This window comes from Copidosoma floridanum, unplaced genomic scaffold (assembly GCF_036245765.1).
Source record: "Copidosoma floridanum isolate Cflo_tuat_1 unplaced genomic scaffold, Cflo_Japanese_pri ptg000035l, whole genome shotgun sequence".
Lineage (NCBI taxonomy): Eukaryota > Metazoa > Arthropoda > Insecta > Hymenoptera > Encyrtidae > Copidosoma > Copidosoma floridanum.
In genome coordinates this window covers 3,321,152-3,337,070 of record NW_028321912.1, presented here as the reverse complement: position 1 = coordinate 3,337,070, position 15,919 = coordinate 3,321,152, and the positions used below count along the sequence as shown (strand labels likewise).

Genomic DNA, 15,919 nt, shown 5'->3' with positions numbered 1-15,919 from the left:
CATTTTATTTGCACCGGAATTCAAAGCTGCTTCGCAATGTTGTGTTTGAGGTTAGGTTCGCGTACATGGATCTTCCATCGTTTTTTTCTTCCCACGCACTTACTTTCATCAATTTATTTTGAGACAAGGAGAGTTTCCCGAAAGGAAATTTTCATCCGAAACGTGTATCAGAGAGAATTTATCGTATACATGGTTAGGAGCAAAAATGAAAGTAAGCACCTACTTGAGTCTCTGTCGGGGAAAAAAGGCGGGAGAAAAACGAACGCGCGAGTGTCATTATGACACTGGTACACGCGGAACACGCGCGTGCGGTGTCTGACCCATATATCAAAAAAAAAAAAAGGAGGAGGAAAAGAGAAGAGGTAAGAGAACCTCGGCAAATAAATCAAAAGCCGCAGGAGAAAACAAAAGTGCGCGTGTATCGGTGTACGCATCCACAGTTCTGCGTATATTTTATGCGAACAAGCGCGAAAAAAAGGGGAGACTGCGTGCTAAAGTACCTACCGCATCAAAATTCGGTCGCGAAAGATTGACGTATCGATTTCTCGTCCACGAGAAACTTTTTACCAGCATACGTGACTCTTTGTAATCTCGAACTTTGCTATATACGCTTATTATACGCGTACAGTCAGGAGGGGGGCTGAGGGGGGCCGTACCTATAATGTACTTCAAAGAACCACAATTAATCACTGCAAGTAGAAGAAATTGGAGTACGTAGCCCTTATCTGCGTACAGCGATAAAACAGTTTGTCCGCGGACTAAATAAAAAGAACATTATAACTGCTGCTACGTGCTACTATACTACTTGTCGCTTGAGAAATATCGACTTAAGTATTAGGTGTACGAATTTGTTCTCTCCATGTACGCGAAAAGACGCGAGACTTTCTCTCTACGGGCACGTGGTTGCAAGTGTCCTTGAAAATCGTGATGTGCATCACCAGAGAGCGAATCGCGCAGAAGATCGTTTAGTTTTCTTGTTCCCAAAAGAGACTCGGCTGATAACGTATCGACGCTTTCTGGTTTTAGGTTAAATGATGGGAGCTCGTATACTATAATTTATTGTCCTTGGGATGTTTATAATCGCTGAAGCAATGTACACTTGGGCAGCATTAGAGGGATTTTCGTAAAAGTATGAGGAGTCGTCACCTGATTTTTTTCAGTGATTATTCACAAAGTTTATTTCAAACATTGAAAATTATCACGTACAAATGTAGAGGTAGTAAAATTGTAAATTCAAAAGTTTACGAGAATTCCCATCGACATCTTCCTCAGAGAAAAAAGTTTATCCAAAGAGAAAATGAAGTATAACTGCGTACCCTTGTTTAAACCTTTACAAGTGTATGCTTTGAATGTATCTTATTTTAGAAGTCATCAGTTAAAGAATAGTTTTTAGCTCAATTTCTTTAGTTGTATCATTACAAAAACTATTGCATCTAAAACTTTCGGCAGCAAATCATAAAATTGAAAATTTTGTGAAAATACTAATTTTCTAATGAAAACTTGAAAACCTCCCAAAATAACGATTCCGGACACTATCCGAGGGCGCCACTTGTCATCCTCATATCCAATGTATTATTCAAGTGTTACAACCACGCGTCGATGTTGCACATATTTCTCAATAACGATAACCAACCACTCGTCCAACGAGACATTAATAACATCAGTTGATTATCATATTATTAATGTTCCTTCGAATTACCCTCGCTGTAATGATCCTTATTATTATTAGTTGGAACTCCAAGGGGACCCCCTTCTCTTTGGCGTCCACCAGTTTGATTTCTGAGAAATCAGATCACCGATTAATATTAAGTGCATGCATTCATTTTCACCAACAAAACGAGCTTGAACTACTCATGTATAGCACGTATATATATATATATATATATATACATATACACGAACACGATCTCTTACTGAAATGGAATACGGTATATCAATCCGAGATCGGATAATTACGTCGGAACAATATATCTATATAAAATACCGTAGTCGGATGTTCTCTTATAAAACGTATATGTTTGCTATGGACTCACATTAATGTCCGGATTTATATAAGTTTGTACACCCATAGTGCATGAATATATACATAATATGCAAACCGGAATTTGAAACAAAATTTTTTATTTTTCTCCAAAAAAGACTTAAAAAATTTCCCATGCCTAATATAATTTTACTGAATTTTCTTTTAATATATTAACAAATTTGCACGCATGTTTATAAGTAATCCCAAAAAATTGGTTTCTAGTTTAAGAAAGTGAAAAAAATCATGTTTTTTTAACACGCCCTGAGGGTAAAGATTTTTTTTTTTACGTGCCTGAAATAGGTATGGGAAAGTTCGCGGACATCTGAAAATTGAAATATGGTGTACTTATTAAAGATTTTTCTAATGGTTTTTGTAAAAATTATATGTTTGAATTTGTAACAATTTTAATTAAAAAAAAAAAAAAAAACTAATTTATCAGAGATAATAATAATAATACTAAGATAAGACTTAGTATTTATTCAACAATTACAGATTCAGCAAAAAATGAGAAATGTTTACAATTTATTTAAACCTAATAAATATAATAAACAAAAATCGTCAAAAAAGTACGTTTATTTTAACTGTTCCCAAATAGTTTAGTAGTCTAAAGGCATAAGTCGAAGGAAAAAACCTTTGTCCCACCAATGTAATTCATAAAAGTTTTTCTTTTTTTTTCCAAGAAGCACATTTTTTCACAGACCTGCTCCTGTATGCAAATATTTTAACGCCACTGTAACGCCCGTAAAGTTACGTAAGCAGCCGCGAGTTCGAAAAATCCGTAATCGAATTCCGCTTTCTAATTAATTATGTTAAAAAAATAACTATATCTCCAGCCCGACGTGCATTACACACACTCGCACGCATCTATACAAACGCAGAGAACATAGGTATATATGTAACGCACAGCGAGCGCGCGAGTCGGATTCGATTAAATTAGCGGCTAATTAATTATAACGTCATAAACAGCTTGTCGGGCGTGATTTCGAATATCCTGCACGGCGGCTCTCGAGATATCACTGTATATACGCACAGCAGCAGCTGTGCTGAATGCCCAGCCCAACGTAAACGAGAGCTAATTTTCGCTAATATTTATCTTCTCCCTTTTCGTCGCGGAAAACTAAAAATAAAAAGCTATACCGACTCTCCCTTTTTTTTTTTTATTGCTCGCTCGAAAGGGAAAAATCGATACTCGATCGCTAGACTTCAATAACGTCAATCTGCCCTAGGAAAAATAGAAAAGCAGTCCCCGCGTGCTCTTTCGTGCGTATTCGAAAACAGCTCAATCGCCAACTCATCCGTGACATTATCAACGCAGCCGTCGCATTACCGATAATTACTCGGAAAGGTCTCTTCTCAACGGGCGCACATGTGTTTTAGGTTAGGTGCGCACGCACGTGTACGTATGCATATTAATAAAGCATCACCCCTATCGGAAAAGAGAGCACAGGCGTCGCTCGAACAAGATGTTAACGTCTCCCTCTGGAGGTTCCCGTTCTCTTCTTCTTTTTTTTTGTTTTTCTTGCTTGTCTCTTTTTTTTCACTTGTTCTTATTTTCAACCGTCTGGTGCTGCCACTGTGCCCCGTATACGTACACGCAGCAGTTGGCAACCTGTTTTTCCACCCATGTAGAAAAGGAGATGGAATATAATGTATGAGCGCGCGCGAGAGATGCTATTGCTCGTCGCCATACAGCGCAAAAGAGATGAGTGCGAGGGAAAAGAAACGGTGGCGTGCGTTGAAAATTTTCAAGATCCCCGTTGTCGATAACGGCTTACTAATGTCGCCGTTGGACCGTATACGGAGGCTTGTAATCTCGTGTACTTGTATTATGAGGCCTTTGTGCTCGAGCGTAGCCCTAAAGGCGTTTGGAAAACGATGTTTGGAATAATATAATTATTGGGATGTCATCCTGTGACATTTTCCTGTATCCGTTTCGTGAACGAATCGAAAGATTTTTGCTTAGGGAAAACGGTAAGGACTCGTTAGAGATATACTATACATATATTGTATACCTTTTTTTGGGAAAAAACAACCGTTATACTTTTGTCGTCAGAGAGAAATAGAAACAGAAATTTTATAGTTTTGGCGATTCCAACAATTTACATTTCCAAGCGGAATGAGTTAGTACGAACCAAAATTAAGTTGATAGCTTTGGTTTCAATTATTCATTCCACTTGTTCAGTCGCAAAATAGGCATCTGATTTAGTGAGCCTCAATTTGGAGTTCTCGAGTTCTCAGATGATAATCACTTTCAGACTGAGATGAAGTATAACTCAATAGAATATAGAAGGTAAAAAGTATAATTTTAAGCCTTCCGATCCTTTGAAAGAACCGAATAGTTAGGAACGGAAATGAACGGCGTCAGGACCTAACCTTAGACCCGTGCTACACTCATGAAAATCAGAGAATCATCATTATTGTTCAGTTTTACCGTTTTTCAACAGCCACTTGCGGTTTAATAATTGCATTCAAGCTTATTATTACCAAAAAAAGGTTAGGTTACACACATTCGAGACGAGCGTGTTTGACCAACCCGTATACGTGCTATATAATTTTTCGCGATCCTTTCGTTCCACTCGGAGTATGTAGATGTACATCGGCGACTTTATGCCCGTACACCTTGCATGTTGTTTCTAGTGTGTGGATGTGATTTCCGGTACGCGCCGACATATCGCACGATTCATTTGCCCAACGCTGTATCGCTTACCCTTTTTTTTCTTCCTTTTTTCAAGGTTAGACATTCGCATGTTCGATTCAAGCAAAGTAACGTTCCGTTTTCGTTTTTTCAATAATCTTCTCGTTCCATAATAAACTGACGGTTTACGAGCCAATAATAATTATCTTTAATTTATAACTAATACCCAAAGCAGCGCATTATTCGCTTATTTTTTAAATCTCGAATCCGACAACTATCAATGTAAATGGCATTCGAATTCATAGTACGGCTAGTGACACACGCGCGAGCATAAACCCTCGTAGCATATCGCGATCCTGTACTTATATTTTTTTTTGTTTTTACTACCAATGCCAGCATACACATACATATGTAATTAGTTTTGTTTTTATTTCGTTTGCATATCACCGAAAGATAGAGCGTGCACACGTACATACAATGATTATGATAAGTCATAATGAGCGAACGGCGAATCGCGTTTGATTATCTGCAGATAAACGCACGCCGATACTGCATTAATGTCACTCAAGCTGTAATATTGTTCGGAGATCTAGTTTTAAATGGTCGATAAAGTATCGATTTATGAAAAAGTACCTATTGATGCTTCATTATCAACTGACCGGCGCAACGTTGATTTTAATATTACGTGCATTTTTTTATTGTTTTAATCGTAATCGATTAAATATCAATTGAAAAATATGTATTCTTTTCATACGAAAACCCGATTCACTCCGATCATTGTAATAAATCTGGCCTACAAGAAATATACCAGGAACCAGCTCCTCGTGCCAGATCTACAGTCAGAATCTAACTTACGTAACTTGCTCATACAAACAAACTATCAATGAAATTGTTTTTATAAACTACAAAGCGGTTATTCCAAAGTGAAATAAACATGCAATGATACAAGTACAAAAAAAGTTGAGCACAAAAAAGTAGTGCGAAGATAAGAGAACAGTATAGGTATAAACAATATTATGTTATAAACATAGAATGTTATGAGCGACTATATAGTCTTTCCACTACCATCGATCTACATTTCGATTCTGACGATATTTATTGATTAAAAAGTGAAAGTCTGTCCACCTGTATTTGATAGGAAAAAGTGTATCAATCAAACGAGATGTCACATGACGAGTCGAATTCTGTCGCTAAGAGAGACTCGATAAAAAACCATATAATGCAAGCTGATGTAGACAGGTTCTGTAACCGGTGTGAGACAAATAAGCTTTCTTGTAATAAGTAGACTTGTTGTACTGTAACATTTACGAGGTCTCGCCAGCCTATTATGTACAATTACACCATGGAAGGTAATAATAATATTGTTGATAGAGTCACTGATGTTTGACGACCTAGGTGTTATTTTTGAATCTTCCTTTACATTACACCAAGAATATTCAGAATATTCTTTTAATGTCCTAAAAATTGTCTAATAACGCTAGTAGATTTACTTTATTTTTCATTACATTATATTTTGTAAAAGGCAATATTTAGTCCCTGTTGACTTCTGAAATAAATAAATAAATATAACTATCATATAGGAAACTTCAACTGTATTAAACTGGTACTTTAAAAATTATTATAATTCACAGAAATATTTATACGTGATCAAATTGTCTATAGACTTTACTCAAAGTCAAAAGTTATATTTGTTCATGAGAAGTTATATGATGTCATACCTTAATTAACAAAAGTATAATAAAAAATATTAGTAGTATATTATTTTCAAGCAACGTAGTTTATTTTAGCGTCGGGATTTTTTTGATAAATTTTCAAACCTAGTTTTACCAATTCACTGTTCCCTGATCAACAGACACTTCTATTTGATCGATAAGGCTCTAAATCATATATACGTTGCTTGTGTTATAGTCACACAAGTGTGTGTGTCAATTCGAATGTTTGTATTACATCATTATTGTATAATAGACGTTTAATAAATGTGTGAAATAGTAAACATGGATCCTTATCAAACAATCAGAGGGCTCGGTTAACCCTACTTCGACATTTATACATAATTGTTTTAGTGCTGATATCGCTTGCTTGTATTACTGCGCACGGTTATAAAATCAGCACCAGTTACTGCGAACCCAATTATAGCGCGGGTATCTCCTATAAGGTTTTCATGTTGAAGCCCAGATCAAATTACTGCGAATGACTACGAAGTTTTAGGTTAGATTCGTTGAAAGTAGTTTAGTTAAACAATTATAAATGTCATGATGTAAAGTACGATTCTGGATTGAACGTTATGAATGTCCGAACGTATTAAAACGTCTAGAGCACACGAATTTTCGAGTCTGTTTTTCTTATTTTGGCTTACCATCGAATGCGCTGTAATTAGTGTCTGCTCAATAATTGGGTTATTTAGCCCTATTTTGTATTCGAATCATTCTCTTCCTTTTTTCTGTCTTAATTACTTTATTTTTTATTTTCCGTACTTAAAAATTCATCCTTTTTTCATCCCATTTTTACCACTCATCAATTCCTTAAGCTTTCAACACCCTGCACTGAGCGACCTAATTCTTTGAATCAAAGAAAATTTCTTTACCCTCATTCCGTTAAATATTTTTTTATGAGTAAAAAAATATAAGTTGATTGGAAACAATATTTTATTTAATTAAAATTTTCTTTTTTTAATTACGAATTTCTGATTTAGTTGTACGAAATGTTTTTTTGGATCGACTAAATTTGTTTCAATTAAAAGAAAATATTTAACGGAATGAGGGTAAAGAAATTTTCTTTGATTCAAAGAATCGGGTCGCTCAGTGTGTTTCATTTTTCTACGTCTTTTTCCTTATTTTTCATAAATTTTCAATGCTGCTTACCGCCACCTTTCCAAGCATACCTTTTTTTGTTGACAACAAAAAATTACCCACGTAAACCCTCGCCAACCGACACCCATCAACAGTAACCCAACCTACATAACCTCTGTTCTCTGCTTTTTTGTTTCAGCGAGGTATGCGTGGACGAGGGCCAGCAGCTGTCCCTGGCGCACGGCTGTCAGTTCTACGAGGTGAGCGCAGCCGAGAGCCCAGCCGGAGCAGCCCTGGCTTTTCAAGCTCTGTTGCGGGAGGCCAGATCGGTCCAACTGTTGCGCGCCCTGCCTATTCGCCGCAAACTCGGCGTCCACTCGGTCTCGCGCGTTCTTGGCACCATATTCGGCAAGAACAACGGCAATGGCAACAACAACAACAACAACGGCACCACTAACAACAATAACAACGGGACCGGCAAGGATCGGAAGAAGAGGCCCTCGCTCAGCATATGACGGCTCCTCTGCGCCCTCATCCTCGGCGCCAATTCGGCCGACGAGCCGGGCTGCAGGCAGGACGTCGTCGTACTCAGCAGCCGAGTTTACGCGAATCGCTGACGATGGGTCGGACGATAGAAGCACGTGACTGAGATTTTTGTTTTTGTTTAACTTTTTTTTTTTTTTTTTTTTTTTTTCGGGCAATCATCATGATCATCAATCATTGGGCTTGCTGGCTTGTTTTAAACACGCCGAGCTCCAAGACGAGGATAAAAGACTCGAGGCCCTCCGTGTTACTTGCGAGAGGCGCGATGCTTCTTTATCTCCTTCTCGTGATGAGTTCTTGCTGAGCTTCGGGGGAGTCCTGTAAGGGGGCGCTGTTTCGTCCACGATTTTGTACAGCAACCCTAACTTGGGGATTTTTGTAACTTGTCGATTTTTCACTGGACAGAGAAAATCATTTACCGATTTACCAACTGGGCGGTGCTTAGCGATCCGTCGTTTTGATAAACTGATTTCGAGATGATTGAAGTTGCCGTTGTGGGTTACTTGAAGTTGATACTGCAATAAGAGCAACTACAATCACTAAGTAGGGAAACCGTAATGTTTTTCGTTAAAAAAATATGGTACGATATTTTAGATTAATGTTATGCTTTCCGAATGATGGTAAACTCGGTGGAACAAGGGTCTTCGGTGTTTGGCACCCAATTTCGGGATCGTGGTGTAATACAGGTATAATGTCGTTTGGGAGGAACAACGTAAAAACTTGGCTTTGTGTTGAAGATTCTAATAGTTTGGCTGTTTAAAGTATAAGGTGTCAATTCGGTTTTTGTGATGAGGATTAAAAAATTTAATTTTTTTAGGATGAAAAATGCACACATAATTTTTGAAATTAAACTGCAGTCTAGAATTTTTAGATTTAGGTAAGAAATATCTCAATTTTTACAATGAAACGTGCAAAGTAAGCTTTGAAAGTAAAAATGCTCACACGATTTTTAAAGTTAAAAGTACCTTTTTAGATTTTATTATTTCAGCTCATACTATGCTTTTGTACTTTTTTCAAACAAAATTATCTCCTTTAAGAAAATTTACGTTATTGTTGAATGAACCTTAATAAAAATGGATGAATTTGTAACTTTTGACAAAAAACCAACTTTTATATATTTCTAGAACTTGTACATGAAACTGAATATGTATAGTTTTTCACCTGCATTTTTATAAAAATTATTATATGAAAAAACAGATTTGTCACCCCCAAAAAGACCAAGACGAAAAAAATTGAGAATATCGGGAAAAAAACTTTTCTACCAGTCAAGTGTCCCCATTTCAGCGATTATTTATAGCCAAGAAGCATTTCTTATTAATGCACTTAATCGAAAGATAAAAGGGGGAGGGGGGCTTCTCGTGGCATGAAGAAGATAAGTATTAAAACGTACGAAAGCGAGTTAAGCGAAAAATTATTGTAAGAATCCGAAAAAAAAGAAAGTCGAGGCGAAGTGCGCACGGAACGAAGACGATAATTCGTAACGAGAAGGTCGAAAAGCCTTTCGATAAAATAAAGGTGTGCATGTAAGAAAAAAATATATATGTATAATATATGATACACTATATCACGATAACGCTAGCGTGAATGCGTACTCGTGCGATTTTTAACTGTGTGTATGTATTGAAATCACCTGCAGTGAAAAACTCTATGGATTCGAAGATTTCATTTTTTAGCGGTCAAAAAATGAGTATCGACTGCCGACGAGTTTTTATTTTCAATTACCATCGTTTTATGTAGCTGAAAATTAAAAAAACAAAAAAACAAAAAAACAAAAAAAAAAAAATAAATAAAATAAAATAACAGATGAAATAAAAAAATTCTACCTCTCTGGCTTTCAAAATAAACCATTGAATTTTTTTGGGATTCGTCGGCATGGAGCGAATGACAAGCGAAAAGAGCTCGAGATAAGGTAAAAATACGACTTGCCCGCATGTCTTTTAAAAATAAGAGAAAATAATAAGGAAGTTTCAGTACGTCGAAGTTTTATTGAAATTTACCACAAGTAAAAAAAAAAAAAAAAATGATAACTGGCGTAATGTAAAAGAACCAATACAGAAACGGTTTTTAGTAAAAAATTGTCCGTAAACTTATGTAAATTACTATCAACATACGTTAAAAATTATTTAATGTTTATCTACGTGGCTTATCCTTTTAATTAATTTTCAAAAATTTATTCATTCTTACTTAATGGAGGTTATGTCACTTTTACATATTAAAAATATTTTTACATTTATTGATGCTTAAGTCACCAATAGCCTCACGTGTAATATCGTTCAGGGTATGATGTGCTTTATAAACATTTTAATAATGTATTCTTACTTTTAATATTGCATGCGTAACATTTTTGCGAGATTTTTACGGATACTTCATCACCTACGTGTGGAGAGTGTTGATCCTAGCCCCATTTCTGATTGACCTATTTTCTAACCCAATCGAAAATCCGTTTTAAAGATGTACTGATTGAGTTTGAGCTGGGAATTAAATTTTAGTCAATCACATCACATAAAACCTTTGAAAACACATGTTAATATAATTACAAAACGTGATGGTCTTACAGAGAAATACAAATATTTTTCTAATGGAATCGGTATGTTTTATCATTTGGAAATCTTATAGGTTATGTTTCTAATTCTAAGAAAGATCAAGCAGCCGTACACAAATTATTAATATAAATGTAAAAAATGAAAGTTAACCCATTATTTTTATTCATTTAAATAAATAATACTTTTATCATCGTCAATCAATTTTTATACGACGACAACCCCGTAAGTTTATTTCATTTCTAGACTGTTTCACCATTGGGACATGAATCAAAATGCGTTTTGTCATTGGTACTTTTACCTTTTGTACTAAAGGGTTGCGCTACAACGAGACGAAATCCGTGTCTTTTGAAACGATGGTGGTTACCATGACATACTTATATTGGAACGTGAGATCGACTGCATTAGTACTTCATGCGGTAAATTTGGAAAAGAGATTTTGCGTGCACATATTGTGATAATTAAAGTTGAAACGAAAACTACGAATTAGGTTATGTTGATGTCAATTGGATGGTCGATAAGATGATACCTTTTAGCTCAAGTTTTGTATCATTATGTTCCTAAAAATAACGAAATGTATGTTTGTGAGCAACGAAAAAATGTAATGAGCGAGGAATTCGTAATAATGTGTTCCGAATCCAAGTTGAGAGTTGTATTATGAATAAGAGACGAAAAAAAAAAAAAAAAAAACAGATTATAGTACACATATTTAAAAATGTAATTTTCTGCAGGACGAATGATTTTTGTCATGTTAAGTTTGTCGATGCTTCGTAGCGTTGGAATCTGTACATTGTAATTTTCTTTTTTTTTAACCACGCGCACCCACACACCTTCATTTCTCAATTGAGACACATTTACATCTATGCGAACACACACGTGCTCTTTTCCATATTTATATTAATAACTCAATATTACTGCGCTTACTGAAATGTCAATAGGAGGTACCGTGTATACCACTAGATTTGTACGATATGCCCATACACACTGTATAGTGCCTTTTATTCCGCGCTTTTTTTTTTTTTATTACATGTATATTCATAAAAATAACGTATCTGATGACCTTATTACCTTGAGGCCTCAAACATTCCAATTGTATATTTCTGTAAATGAATCTTTCATAGCGTCCGCGAATGCGGCGTGGACATAGCTATATATTTTACGAGATAATTATTATAAATTAGAAAAAATGAAGAAAAAAAATGTATTTTAAGTGCTAGTCACTTGTTATAGTGAAATTTATGTATGAAAAATAAAGTTTTTTTGGTTAAATTGTTGATGTTCTTTTTTTATTTTTTTATTCCACAGTACTTCTCATAATTCAGGGACAACAAAATTACGATAAGGGTTGAATTTTTTTTAAAGTTACTTGTATATGGTATAAAAGTTGTGCATTTTCCGGGATACGTGTTAAATATTTCTGTGTTCATCTAATGTAAATAGTAAAATAATAATTATTACCGTCATAATTAAATTATTGATAGTAATAGTAATATTACGAAAATAAATGATTTGAAGAAAATAAAAAGTTACACTATTTTGTAATAAATTAGTTTTTAAAAAATGCCTAAAATCTCATGTCAACGCTCATTTCCGCAGAGCGAATGATTATTTTTTGTTTTGTCTTGACCTATCTATTTTTATCCCTGACTTTAATCGGTGAGTTAAAAATATATTATTTGTTTGACATAAACACTACCTTTTAAGTAAAATGGTAACTTTACGAAAAATTGTGTGAAATTCCAGGAATTGTTAGGAAACCTTCAAATTGTAACAAAATTAATTTACAATGTCGATACAAATGAGTCAAAAAGCTGTTATTAACGTGTAAAAATTAAAAAAAAATTGTAAACAAGCTGTATCAAATTATATTAGTCCTGTAAATAAACAAGCCTCAGAAGATTAAAATTGATTGGTTAGAAAGTGATTATCATTAAAACAAAATAGCGTATTTTAAAATCTTATGTAACTGAAAAAAACCATGATTGAAAACTTCTTTGCTAAAAGAAAATGAGTTTTTACAATTAAAATAATAATCTAATGCGACTGAGCGTTACATCGATAAAGTCGTGTTTAACTTGCTATTTTGTTGTAAAATACTGGTGAGACATTCCAAATAAACTTTTAAAAAGTTCTTAAAACTTTACTTAAAACTCAAATGACGTTTGATAACAATTATTGCGTTCTTTTATAGAATTTTTTTTTCTTTCAATTTTATTATTTAAAACAGTAGTACAAGGATAAAAATTACGTTATACAGCTTTCAATCCATAGATTGTAACCATTACTGAACAATTTCCTACGTATAAACTTTTTTTTTTTTGATGTTGACTTTTTGAGGATAACAAAATACACATTTTTTTTATATACACATTGAGCAGAACGTTTGGTATGTAAAAAACTTGCCAATGACTATATAAATATTTGAAGTTTAATGCATTCAACTCAAAACAAAAATGTAAGTATTGTTTTAAAGTTGCAAACAATTATTCAAGGTATGATTACTACTACAACAAACTGTAATTATTACGATACTCAAGTTAATAACTAAGTTCTAAGGAGGAAGTTTAATTTTGTTTGAATAAAAATTATCATCCATTACCATTACAAACTGTGTGATAGAATACATAAAAAAAGTGCAAAATTCTGTTCACATTATTACTGCTCGCCCTTACCTAAACAACAGTCTACTTACAGTATTAGTTTACAATGGCAGATTCTAAAGAAATGAAAAAAGTTCCATCTCCACCAAATAGGTATTATCACATTCTTTAACCTGAATTAGACTTTGCATTCATTGAAAGATAAATTGTTATTGATTTCCTGTTATATGAAAATGTGTTGAACTATTTTCAACTTCTGAAAATGTAAAGTATTGTGAAAAGTATTAACATTTATTCAGATTAATTGAAAAAATGTCAATGTATTTACTCATCTGAATTAGATTATGAGGAACTTCATACATTAAAACAAAAAGTGAGTTCATATTTGCTTGGTACAATAGTCTTGTACATCTATATACATTAAATATCTGGTATCCTAAATTCAACGACATTCATTCTCTGATTTTAATGATAAACATAAATAATGGGTGTCAATGTAGGGATTTGTAAATGGATAGATTTGCACAATCAATTAAACCACTGTCAAAAAACAAACTAGTAAGTAATAAAATTAGTACTTTATTACCAACTAAAGTTACAATTAACAGCCTTAAAAATATTAAATTTTTCACACACTATCACCAAGATATTCTCACAGTCATTCGCAATAAACAATCTCGTTATAAAATGTCACTAGCTTAAAACTTCCTGTTACTCCTCTTTCTACCCGTGTACTTGGAGTCCCTCTTCACTTCCAATCCTTTCATTAATCTCCTTTCCTTTTTCTTGAAAATCCAAGTCTTGGAGCACTTTCTTAGCTTGTCCTCCTTCTTGTTCTTGTGTCTATGTGAATCGCCATCACCCAGAGCCTTAGGCAATTTCACCATACCCGAAGTCATCAGCACCAGAAAGAACTTCTTGGCTTTCTTGCTGTTGGGATAGTCGACCACAACACCACCCATGAACCCACACCTGGTCGCAGCAGCTGTTATTATACTGATCTGCTCCTCGCTCTGCGGATAGAACTGAAAAACAGCCCTAGCCCCTCGGGCGAGACAAGCAAAAAGCGATGTGAAAAAAGCATTGAGCCTCTTGTTCAGAGAATGGCTGCTCTTATCTATGTTGCAGATCCACTGCAGAGCAGATATACTGACAGCACCGTCGAAAGTTCCAGCCTTGAAGGGCACACCCTGTCCCATGTCGGACAGTAGCAGATCACCCGTGACTCGTTCCGTGGCGATTTTCAGCATCGATGACGATATGTCCACACCAATCCAGTGGTGCTCGTGCTCTTCCAGCACCATGCCACTAAGCCCGGAGCCACAGCCGACGTCCAGCAGCAGGCACGTCTGGTCCTCGGGCAAGCTCAGCAACTCCAGGGCACGCTCGCACATCTGCTCCTGGATCGCCATTATACGCGAGTTGAAGGTGTACTTTTTCGCCTCCTCGTCGTTGTAGAAGATTTCTGGCGGGGCCGTGAGCTCCGGCCTCGACATCTTGCCCCTTAAGTTGAAGCTACGGGCCAAAGTTAATTGAAAATAGCTTTTAGGTTAAGTCACAGGCACTCGAGTCTGTTGATAGAGTTGATTTGTTTTTCTTTGTTTGCACGCACTTTTAACATAACAGGTAACAGGATACTTTGGGTGCTTAAACAAGAGTTGAAAAGGCACTCGTGTACACTTTTTTGGAGTTTGCGGCGAAGATTTAACGCACCATGTCGTGCGCACGTTGCTGCAACTCGAGAGTTTGTTGTGGTTTGAGAGAAGACGACACACACGTGCAAATGTGCGTCGACTGCTTGGCGGGGCAAGGCCGTGAAAGAGCGCCAAGTTTTAAAATTTACTTTCTATTCCGTTCCGTTTCGTATCCAATCTTAAAAGATTGATTGTCCCTTTTTATTCGTTGTGTGATTGATTGAGACTGATTACGTGGCTATAAAAAAAAGGTTAACCGTTTAAATCATAATAACGTATGAAATTAAATAAGTTCACACTGTGGAAATGATACAAAGTGATGATATTTGTCTTGTTTACGCTTTCGAAAAAGATAAGTAGATAAAAAGATTATTGTGGTAAAAATATAAAAATATCTGTAAATATAACTATAAAAGTAGTGACAATGTTTTATATCGCGCGAGCATTAGTGAATATTGATATTAATGTTTTCACTATTTTGATGAGTTTGTCATTTATCGGAGATTTAAGAATTTTATTTTCGCTAGTGTTACAATGCAATGACAATTTTAAACTGAAAAAAACAAATTAGGTAACTAGTAAAAAATTTTTTTTCCAACGATTCCAACGGTCACAAAAGTACACACATATGTAAACTATTTTATTTGCCTAAAAATTGACATCACGTAACCCTGACTTCGAAATACTTTGATCAACAACAACCGTTGTCGTGCAAATATAATTCTTATACCGCACTATAACGTAAAATAACCGCCAGTGGGAGTAAATCGCGAAATAAAGGAATAACAATTATTCACGGGATCGTGAAAGTGTAAAGCGAGAAAGACGGGGAGAGAGAAACCGTAAACACGCGTAAAAACACTCGAAAGGCAAAAATAAATGAAAGCAGAGCGTAATTCCTCGAGATGAAGAAGAAAGGGAAAAGGAGGAGGGTGAATCATTTGAAAAACTTCGCGTGGACTTTCGCGTTCGAGGAGGAAAAAAGAATGGGGTGAGCCTATCGCATCATTATTACAATCCCGCGAGTAGGTATTTCGTTGTGCAATGCGAGTACACTTTGTTCCTGTGCCCGAAAGAATTCGAACTTTTCCGTCT

At 35.3% G+C, this 15,919-nt stretch overlaps 2 protein-coding genes across 2 annotated transcripts in view; one reads left to right on the top strand and one right to left on the bottom strand.

Moving 5' to 3' along the window:
* Positions 1-8,115, top strand: part of LOC106641451 (ras-related and estrogen-regulated growth inhibitor) — a 115,599-nt gene extending 107,484 nt beyond the window's left edge. Inside the window, exon 5 of the mRNA XM_014355876.2 lies at positions 7,647-8,115. Within this exon, the coding sequence (XP_014211362.1) occupies positions 7,647-7,962 (316 nt within the window). The 3' untranslated portion in view covers positions 7,963-8,115. The remainder of the gene's footprint in view (positions 1-7,646) is intronic.
* Positions 8,116-13,625: 5,510 nt separating this feature from the next.
* On the bottom strand, positions 13,626-14,873 carry LOC106641453 (18S rRNA (guanine-N(7))-methyltransferase). Its single transcript, XM_014355877.2, has one exon. The coding sequence runs from the start codon at positions 14,624-14,626 to the stop codon at positions 13,829-13,831; it is 798 nt and encodes a 265-aa protein (XP_014211363.2). The 5' UTR covers positions 14,627-14,873; the 3' UTR covers positions 13,626-13,828.
* Positions 14,874-15,919: the final 1,046 nt, after the last annotated feature.